At 45.5% G+C, this 10,160-nt stretch overlaps 1 protein-coding gene across 9 annotated transcripts in view; it reads left to right on the top strand.

Moving 5' to 3' along the window:
- Nucleotides 1-3,036: 3,036 nt before the first annotated feature.
- NEMP2 (nuclear envelope integral membrane protein 2) overlaps nucleotides 3,037-10,160 on the top strand; it is a 34,716-nt gene continuing 27,592 nt past the window's right edge. For all 9 annotated transcript variants that reach the window (XM_088830885.1, XM_088830877.1, XM_088830899.1 and 6 more), the window contains exon 1: nucleotides 3,037-3,284. In XM_088830885.1, the coding sequence (XP_088687011.1) occupies nucleotides 3,182-3,284 (103 nt within the window). In that variant the 5' untranslated portion in view covers nucleotides 3,037-3,181. The remainder of the gene's footprint in view (nucleotides 3,285-10,160) is intronic.

Here is a 10,160-nt window from a genome sequence, read left to right as displayed (position 1 = left end):
ACATCTTCCTTTCTCTATGAGATCTAACAGGCGGTGATTCGTTTTTCTTAGAGTTTGCCACAGAGTGTTTACTGGAAATCCATAGCTGAAATCTGTAGGCAATACAATTGGGCAACTTCTTCAAATAGACAGAGTTTTGTCCTTTTTCAAGCATCTCTTTTGGGGTAGAAATGTATTGGCTGGTGTTGAAATCCAGGTACAATTAATTGTCTTACATCACCTGGGCAAGTATAATGGCAACCCCCAACTACAACTTTCTTACCTCATTGCTCCACTGACAGGCAAACATATTCTTTGTTTTCTAACAGAAAGATAGAAAGCAGACCTGTATAATATCCCAGAAAGCTTTGAACAGAAGATTCTGCAGGAGTCCTGTTTATATGGATTTGGTATTGGTTTGGTTTGTTTAATCAGTATCATTGTCTTCTAGAAAGGCACCACAAATGCTGATATAACTTAAGCATAATAGACTGCACTAATCACAGATTGTTAATCCCATCTGCTTCTCATGAAAAGGAAGCAGTATTCCATAATGATCTGAAAGAACCCATGAGTTTTCCTAAATCTGCCCACTCTCCTTACTCTGTCTTGTATTTCTTTCTCCACAGTTCTTTAGTATCTTTTTCCCCCTTCATTGCCACTGTCACCACAAAGCTTATCTATTTTCATATGAGAGAAATATCTTATTTTCATAAGAGAGAAAGGTTTGGGGAGGTTTAGTTGAATTTCATCAAAGTCCCCCAGTGATAAAATGGTCACCTTCTGAGATTCTGAGATATCTCTAGGGAAATATTTATTGCTATCCTTTGAAGAGGAATGTGGTGTTTTGATTTAGCTTCCTTAATAAGAAGCTAAGGACAGGGAGGCCTGGCGTGCTGTGATTCATGGGGTCGCAAAGAGTCGGACACAACTGAGCGACTGAACTGAACTGAGAGATATTTATTAGGAATATTCTACATGAATAGCACTTAAAATATTAATTTAATACACACTTGTTTCCTGTTCTTTTATTCCTCTACTTGATACAGATGTAGGAAAACATTTCTGTCATTTGAGAATATACATGTTTCAGCCACATTTCATAATGCCATTCAAAATTAGACTAAATAAAAATAAATATGGTTAGAAAAACATGTTGTGCAAGGGGCAAGTGGGGTCAGGGCCTCTGCTGTTTCTCTGGAGGTAGTCTTCAGGGTCAGACAAGGTAGGAGTTCAAATAACAGCAGTTTGTTTGCAGAAGTTATCCTCCCCAAGAGTCCCTTACAAGGAGATTCTGAACTCAAGAGTTCTTTGTGAGATTTCTGAATTTGCAAAAAGCAATATTTGGGTGTACACATGGCACCAGGGGTTTGAAGGCAGTTGGTTTAACTTTACTTTGAAGCCAGGGATAGTCTAGTGAGTTCTACTCAGACCTTTGGGGAAAATGAGGCTAAACTATTTTTAGAGGATGATTTCTGTCACACTTGGGTTCTCTGGAGTACCTTAGCAGAAGCTCAAAATTAGAAAAGAGGAAATGAGCTCTTGTTCTACTGAATGTTTAGTGTGAAATACTGAATCACATTAATGGGTTTCCAAGGCCTGAAGAGGATCTGTGCTTAAAAAAAAAAAAAAGAGTACAGTTTAAGGGTGTTTCCGACTAGGAGTTCTCCACTCATTATTGCTATTAAAACCATGCAAGGCATCTTTCCAGGTTTATTGAGATATGATCGACATATAACATTGTGCTTATTTTAGGGGTACAACATAGGGATGTGATATATGTATATATTGTAAATATAATCAGTGTATTTAACATCCACTTCCTCACAGTTGCACGCTTTTGTTTAAATGATGAGAACTTCTCAGATATGCTGTCAGCAGTTTTCAAATATAGGTTACAGTATTGTTAACTTTAGTCACCATTACATTCTCAGAACTTATAATTGGAAGTTTGCGCCTTTTGACCATCTTCACCCAGTTCCCTCATCTCCCCACCCCCTCTCCAGCAACCACCAATCTGTTCTCTGTATCTTTTTACAAACACACAGACACACAAGCTAATTTCAAGGGGTATGTTATATTGGTTAGAGAATGTTTTCAGTTCAGTTCAGTCGCTCAGTCGTGTCCGACTCTTTGCAACCCCATGGACTGCAGCACACCAGGCCTCCCTGTCCATCACCAACTCTCGGAGTTTACCCAAACTCACGTCCATTGAGTCCGTGATGCCATCCAGCCATCTCATCCTCTGTCGTCCCCTTCTCCTCCTGCCTTCAATATTTTCTAGCATCAGGGTCTTTTCAAATAAGTCAGTTCTTCGCATCAAGTGGCCAAAGTATTGGAGTTTCAACTTCAACATCAGCCCTTCCAATGAACACCCAGGACTGATCTCCTTTAGGATGGACTTGTTGGATCTCCTTGTAGCCCAAGGGACTCTGAAGAGTCCTCTCCGAAAGACTCTTTTACATGTGCTTTATACTGAAATGTGAGAAGTCTATTTAAGCAACCAAGTTGCCAATTTGTTATTGTTATAAACAAAGAGGAAAATGAAAGATGAATTGATTTTTATTATTTATTTTATATAAGTAAGGGGGTTGCTGAAGATTGACGGCATAAGGGGACGACAGACGATGAGATGGTTGGATGGTATCACCAACTGGATGGACAGGCGTTTGAGCAAGCTCCAAGAGTTGGTGATGCACAGGGAAGCCTGGCGCGCTGCAGTCCATGGGGTCACAAAGAGTCGGACACGACGGAGCGACTGAACTGAACTGAATGGCCTTAGCCTTCCTGGGATGTCACCCAAGGGAACTCTGAAAAGTGAGCCCTAAAACCCCGCAGTCGGGGGTCAGGGCAGCTTTCTGCACAACTCACAGACAGTCCCTTCGGGCCCTCACTCTCCAGGGTTAGAGCTGGCCCAGGAGCCTCCAGGATGAGACGGGGCGGAGCCCGGCGTGGCGCGGCGGGGGCGTGGCGTGGCCGGGCGTGGCGGGGGCGGGGCGGGGCGTGGCGGAGCCCGGCGGGGCGGGGCCCGACGGCGGGGCCGCTGCCGCATCCTTCCTCCGCCGGGGGAGGCGGGACCTCCGCCCTTCCCGCGTGCGGGCCGCGCCGCCCCCGCTGTCCTCCCGCGCCCCGCGCCACTTTCGCTGCTCTCGCGCGAGGAGCCCCTCTTCCCAGGGCCGCGCGCGGCTGGCCTTCCAGCGGCATGCGGCTGCCCCCCGAGACGTGCTGGCTGCTGCTCTGGCTGCCGCCTCTGGCCGCGCAGCCCGCGGGCGCCGGGCGCGGGGAGGAGGCGGCGGCCGTCTCAGGTAACCGCGGGCTCGGGCTGCGGGCGCGCGCTCGCTCTCCGGCTCCTGCCGCCCTTCCCCTCTCCGTTCCCGCCCACGCCGGCGCCCCGGCCCGGCTTCCGGCGGTGACCCAGGCTCTCCCCGGGGCCGGGCGCGGGCGGCGTCCGCCTGCCTCGTTTAAGGCTCCCTCCGCGAGCGCGGCCTCCCTGCCCGCCTGCTTCGGCTTCCCTGGACTCTGCCGGGAACTGGATTTTAGGATTAGAAGCAGCTGCAGAGTTCATTCTGGCCCACTGCCCACGTTTTACCGAAGCAACCAAAGCCCAGAGAAGTTTTGATTTGTCCAAGGACATGAGGACAAGTCATTGTTACAGATGATCCTTGTCTCCAAACTTTCAACACAGGACATTTGTATATATCAATTTAGGTCGAAAAATCTTTCTCTGTCTAGCTGCAACTTTGGACTCAAGATTAGGGATGATAAAAGCTTAGCTTTAGAATTACACTGAAATTCTGCTGCCCTGACTAGTTCTGTGACCTTGAGTCAGTCAACCCACTACTGGTCACGTGTAAAACACGGATAATAATATTTCACAGGATTGTTGTGATGTGTAACGTGTGCACAATGTCTGGTACAGAGGAAACAGGAAATGGTAGCTGCTGCTGGTGGTGTTATGGGCTATCTGTGGCGTGCTCTCAAGATCCTGACTCTGGGCAGGGCTAGAGTTCTAACAGTTCTGCTACAAATTTGCTATGAGCTTAGCATTTCTATTTCATTAATTTCCCCCATTAAATCCTTTAAAAGATTTCCTGGACTCATTGTCCACTAACTTCTCTTCATTTTTTTGCCCACCTTCGGTTGCATGGGAGGCAACCAGGTGCGGGTTTATAGGTGGGGAAAGCTGCCCCCGTCTGGTAAAGTCAGGATTGTCTATGAATGAAGGCAGTTACCAGATTTTCAGCTGGAGCTGCCAACTCCTAGTAATCTCACAGTGAGGTACTTGGGGGGCTATTCTAGATCAGTTTTCATTGAATAGAAGTTTGTCAAGTGTTTACTTTGTACTGGGCAGTGTTAAAAGTACTTTGATGGCGTTATCTTATTTAATACCCATAGTAGCCCTATAGGATAGGAACCATTTATATACCCATTTTACAGACGAAAGCTTGGTAGTAAGAGAGGTAACCAGTATATACTGATTAAAAAAATAAAGCACAGATCTGTCTAAGAAAGAGTTTTGGAGCATGGCAGCAGCCGGAACATTGATTTCTTCTTCGGTTGTTACATTCAGCCACTCACCTGTAGAATTACCTTGGTCCAGGCAGATAATCTTTAAGGGCCATAGTTTTCTCATCAGTAAAACAAAAATCTTCTGTTGCTGAATGTTCTCCAATATTTTCCTTACCTTTTCCTCTTTTTAAGGGAATCTTTTTTTTTCTTTTTTGGCTTTGCTGGATCTTTGTTACTGCTCAGGTTTTTCTTAGTTGTGCTGAGTGGATGCTACTCTTTGTTGAGGTGTGCAGACCTCTCATTGTGAAGGCTTTTCTTGTGGAGCACGGGCTCTAGGATGCGTAGGCTTCTGTAGTTGTGGGTCGTGGGCTCTAGAGTGCAGGCTCGGCAGCTGTGGCATGCGGGCCTAGTTCCTCCGAGGCATGTGGAACCTTCCTGGACCAGGGTAGAACCCGCATCTCCTCATTGACAGGCAGACTCTCCTATACTCTGTGCACTACCTTTTCTTTACTTTTATTTGCCTCAATGAGCCCACTGTTTTTCAGGTTTCAGCTGGTACTTCGTTTTCAAAATAGGGCCCAGCTATAATGTGAGATGCTTGGATTAGATGATACTTCCTGTTCTAGAAATCTGTCTTCAGAACACACACACACACACACACACCCTGTTCTAGAAATCTGTCTTCAGAATACACACACACACACACCCTTACACACCCTTTCATGGAATGGAGAGCATCCAGATTGAGGCCAGACAGCTTTCTGGCTCCCCATTTGGAGGAAAGTCAGAGGCAGTTGATCCAGGAGGGGCAGATAGTTGTCTGGCTGAGAGGAAGAGAACCTTCAAACCAAAAGTCACCAGGAGTTTGGAACCAGCGGACAAGGTCCTTAGTTGACGTTCAGGCCACTGCAGTGAATTCCCAGGATTGAACCATAGTGATAGACCGTTTGAAACCACAGCTTTCACATTCATCCACGGGGAAGAAGATCAATGCTTGAAGTTACAATTAGAGCGGAGTGTGCACTCACACGTGACAGTCTCACTTTCATTCTCTACTCAGCTTCTTGGAGGAATGAAAATCAAGATTCATTTTCAACCCACGTTAGAAAAACAAGTAAGGTTAATAGAGAAGTTCCTCTGTAACTTTGATACTACCTGCCAATTAGTTTGAGTTTGAACTGACAAAATAATACCCCTAAAAATCCTTCTGCCCTGAGAACTCTCAGGAGTTCAAGTTTATTGCTTTTTAACTCTTCTCCCTTCCTTTCCTTATCCCAAAAGAAAAGCAGTCAATAGGCCAGATGGGGAAAGTGGTGGCCTGATTTAATAAGTGATTTTATTATTCTGTTATAATTTCATCTGAAGATATTTTTTCCCATAAGGGCAGGTAAGGTTACATTTTCAGAAGGAACATTGCTGAAATATTTGTACGTCGGAGATTGTTTAAAATCTGCAGAGACCTGAGGAGTGTGTGTGCTTTTTATTTTTAGCATATTCTATAATAGGTTTAAGTACTACCTGCCCTTTTTTGAAGTTTTGACTGAATATTTTTACCTTAAAAAGTAAGTTTAGTTTATGACTAAACTCTTTGATTATATCCTTATACATTTAGGAAAACTAATAAATGACAAAAGTAGTACAAAAGAGTAATTTTAAATTTATTGGTTGAAGCAAGTGATGCGAAGCAGTCTCTTTTATATATGATATGTAGTCCTAACATTAGATTAAATATTTTCAAATTGACTGGTATTTTACATGAACTAAGGGATCTCAGTGGTAAAGGGAACCCTGACTCAAATCCTTTGGTAATGTAAAGAACTGAGCTTTGTCATAGCAGTTTGGGCACAACTGGCCAGAAATCCACTGTTCTGTAGAAGTCGGGGTTATTGAAAGGTTCAGGAGAGCCTGCTGAGGACTGCAGGTGGTTAAGGAGGGCTATGCTCCGTGGTGGCTTTGCTGGGTCGTCATAGTAAGGATGGCACTCAGGGTCGTTCCTGCAGATGCTCCCAGGTGCTTGGGAACTGAGGCAGAGCTGGGCCGGCCCACACTTGCAGACTGTTCTCCTGACCTGAATCAGGCTTGAGGAAGTGAGGACCCAGGTTCCGGGGGTGGGGGCACCCTCTGGGAAGGAGACGTGTTTCAGCTCCGGGGGGAGCAGCGGCTCTTTCTGGGCAGGTGTTACTCTCTTCTCACCCACTGAATGATTGTTTTGACATTTGTAGGAATCCCTAGAAGTTCCCTTTTGTTTTCTGGATTGCTTTGTGAGGGGATGTTGCTGTTACTGTGATATATTTCCTTTTGCCCGATCTACCACCAAGAAGTTCCAATGTTACCTGAATGAATGGGCAAAGACCGGGGCTGCTTGAGTAAATGACACCTGCAGACGTGCCCGCAGCCTCATAGCCTTCAGTGTCAGGGCTTGGACAGGTGACAGAGTTCAGCTCACCAGTAGAGCTGTCTACAGTTTTCGTCTCCCCAGCTCTGGCGGAGGAAGAGGAAGCAGAAACTGCCTGATGAAATGTCTCTAGAAGAAGATGACTGAAAGGAGGCGAGGCCTGGGAAAGACGGGACCTTTCTAATGGTCTAGAATGAAATGATCTGGTTCCCTCTAGCAAGGCAGTAGGCCAGCTGTGTTAAGCACCTTGGTTGTCAGAGTTACTGGCTTTCACTGGTCCAACTAGTCATGACTTAAGACTCCTTGCAGTGAACTCCCTTGGAACTAGTGGTTTCTCGTGGCTTGAGTTTCTAGTTCCTTAGGTAGTTCGGAATTCTTGCGTGGGCTGACTGAGATGCAGTCACCTCGGGAGCAGGTGGTAACAGAGAGCAGCCAGAGGACATCACGAAATGCCAGCGCCTCGTCTGTGCCGTCTCTTGTTCTGTGTGAATTCAACGTCAGTCTCCCCTCCAGAGCCAGACGTTGCTCTGGAGAATGCCAGGGGAGGCGCTGTTTGCAACATGCTCTTAGCAGTGGGTGTGTAGGTGACAAAGGTCAGGGGAGCCTGCCTCTATCCCTGCTTTCCTTGATCCGGGTGAAGACCAGGTGACAGCAGAGCAAGTTCTTGTCCTCCAGCTGGGAGGTCCCTTACACAGACTGCACTGACGTACCGTGTCGAGTACAGCGACAGCAAGCGGATTCCCACCCCTTGTCTCCTGCTGCCCTCCACTGCCTGGAGAGGAGGGATAAGATGGTTCCCAGCTCAGTTCAGTTCAGTCCCTCAGTCGTGTCCGACTCTTTGCAACCCCATGAATCACAGCACGCCAGGCCTCCCTGTCCATCACCAGCTCCCAGAGTTCACTCAAACTCATGTCCATCCAGTCGGTGATGCCATCCAGCCATCTCATTTCTCTGTCGTCCCCGTCTCCTCCTGCCCAACATCAGAGTCTTTTCCAGTGAGTCAGTTCTTCGCATGAGGTGGCCAAAGTATTGGAGTTTCAGCTTCAGCATCAGTCCTTCCAGTGAACACCCAGGACTTATCTCCTTTAGAGTGGACTAGTTGGATCTCCTTGCAGTCCATGGGACTCTGAAGAGTCTTCTCCAGCACCACAGTTCAAAAGCATCAATTCTTCGGCGATCAGCTTTCTTCACAGTCCAACTCTCACATCCATACATGACCACTGGAAAAACCATAGCCTTGACTAGACGGACCTATGTAGGCAAAGTAATATCTCTGCTTTTTAATATGCTATCTAGGTTGGTCATAATTTTCCTTCCAAGGAGTAAGCGTCTTTTAATTTCATGGCTGCAATCACCATCTGCGCATTTTGGAGCCCAGAAAAATAAAGTCAGCCACTGTTTCCCCATCTATTTCCCATGAAGTGATGGGACCGGATGCCATGATCTTAGTTTTCTGAATGTTGAGCTTTAAGCCAACTTTTTCACTCTCTTCTTTCACTTTCATCAAGAGGCTTTTTAGTTCCTCTTCACTTTCTGCCATAAGGGTGGTGTCATCTGCATCTCTGAGGTTATTGATATTTCTACCAGCAGTCTTGATTCTAGCTTGTGCTTCTTCCAGCCCAGCGTTCCTCATGATGTACTCTGCATAGAAGTTAAATAAGCAGGGTGACAATATACAGCTTTGACGTACTCCTTTTCCTATCTGGAACCAGTCTGTTGTTCCATGTCCAGTTCAAACTGTTGCTTCCTGACCTGCATGTAGGGTTCTCAAGAGGCAGGTCAGGTGGTCTGGTACTCCCATCTCTTTAAGGGTTTTCCACAGTTGATTGTGATCCACACAGTCAAAGGCTTTGGCAAAGTCAATGAAGCAGAAATAGATGTTTTTCTGAAACTCTCTTGCTTTTTCTGTGATCCAACAGATGTTGGCAATTTGATCTCTGGTTCCTCTGCCTTTTCTAAAACCTGCTTGAACACCTGGAGGTTCACAGTTCACGTATTGCTGAAGCCTGGCTTGGAGAATTTTGAGCATGACTTTACTAGCGTGTGAGATGAGTGCAATTGTGCGGTAGTTTGGGCATTCTTTGGCATTGTCTTTCTTTGGGATTGGAATGAAAACTGACCCTTTCCAGTCCTGTGGCCACTGCTGAGTTTTCCAAATTTGCTGGCATATTGAGTGCAGCACTTTCACAGCATCATCTTTCAGGATTTGAAATAGCTCAACTGGAGTTCATCACCTCCACTATCTTTGTTCGTAGTGATGCCTTCTAAGCCCACTGGACTTCACATTCCAAGATGTCTGGTTCTAGGTGAGTGATCACACCATCGTGATTATCTTGGTTGTGAAGATCTTTTTTGTACAGTTCTTCTGTGTACTCTTGCCACCTCTTCTTAATATCTTCTGCTTCTGTTAGGTCCATACCATTTCTGTCTTTTATCAAGCCCATCTTTGCATGAAACTTTCCCTTGGTATCTCTGATTTTCTTGAAGAGATCTCTAGTCTTATTCTGTTGTTTTCCTCTATTTCTTTGCATTGATTGCTGAGGAAAGCTTTCTTATCTCTCCTTGCTGTTCTTTGGAACTCTGCATTCAGATGCTTATATCTTTCCTTTTCTCCTTTGCTTTTCGCTTCTTTTCTTTTCACAGCTATTTGTAAGGCCTCCTCAGACAGCCATTTTGCTTTTTTGCATTTCTTTTCCATGGGGGTGGTCTTGGTCCCTGTCTCCTGTACAATGTCACGAACCTCCATCCATAGTTCATCAGGCACTCTATCTATCAGATCTAGTCCCTTACATCTATTTCTCACTTCCACTATATAATCATAAGGGATTTTATTTAGGTCATATCTGAATGGTCTAGTGGTTTTTCCTACTTTCTTCAATTTAAGTCTGAATTTGGCAATAAGGAGTTCATGATCTGAGCCACACTAAACTCCTGGTTTTGTTTTTGCTAACTGTATAGAGCTTCTGCATCTTTGGCTGCAAAGAATATAATCAGTCTGGTTTCGGTGTTGACCATCTGGTGATGTCCATGTGTAGAGTCTTCTTTTGTGTTGTTGGAAGAGGGTGTTTGCTATGACCAGTGCGTTCTCTTGGCAAAACTCTATTAGCCTTTGCCCTGCTTCATTCCGTGCTCCAAGGCCAAATTTGCCTGTTACTCCAGGTGTTTCTTGACTTCCTACTTTTGCATTCCAGTCCCCTATAATGAAAATGACATCTTTTTTGGGTGTTAGTTCTAAAAGGTCTTGTAGGTCTTCGTTAGAACCGTTCAGCTTTGGCTT

The sequence above is a fragment of the Moschus berezovskii genome, chromosome 2, assembly GCF_049115385.1.
Source record: "Moschus berezovskii isolate FMDL1 chromosome 2, NW_MosBer_1.0, whole genome shotgun sequence".
Classification (NCBI taxonomy): domain Eukaryota; kingdom Metazoa; phylum Chordata; class Mammalia; order Artiodactyla; family Moschidae; genus Moschus; species Moschus berezovskii.
The sequence above is the reverse complement of the archived record's forward strand: the minus strand, read 5'-3'. Positions and strand labels throughout refer to the sequence as shown.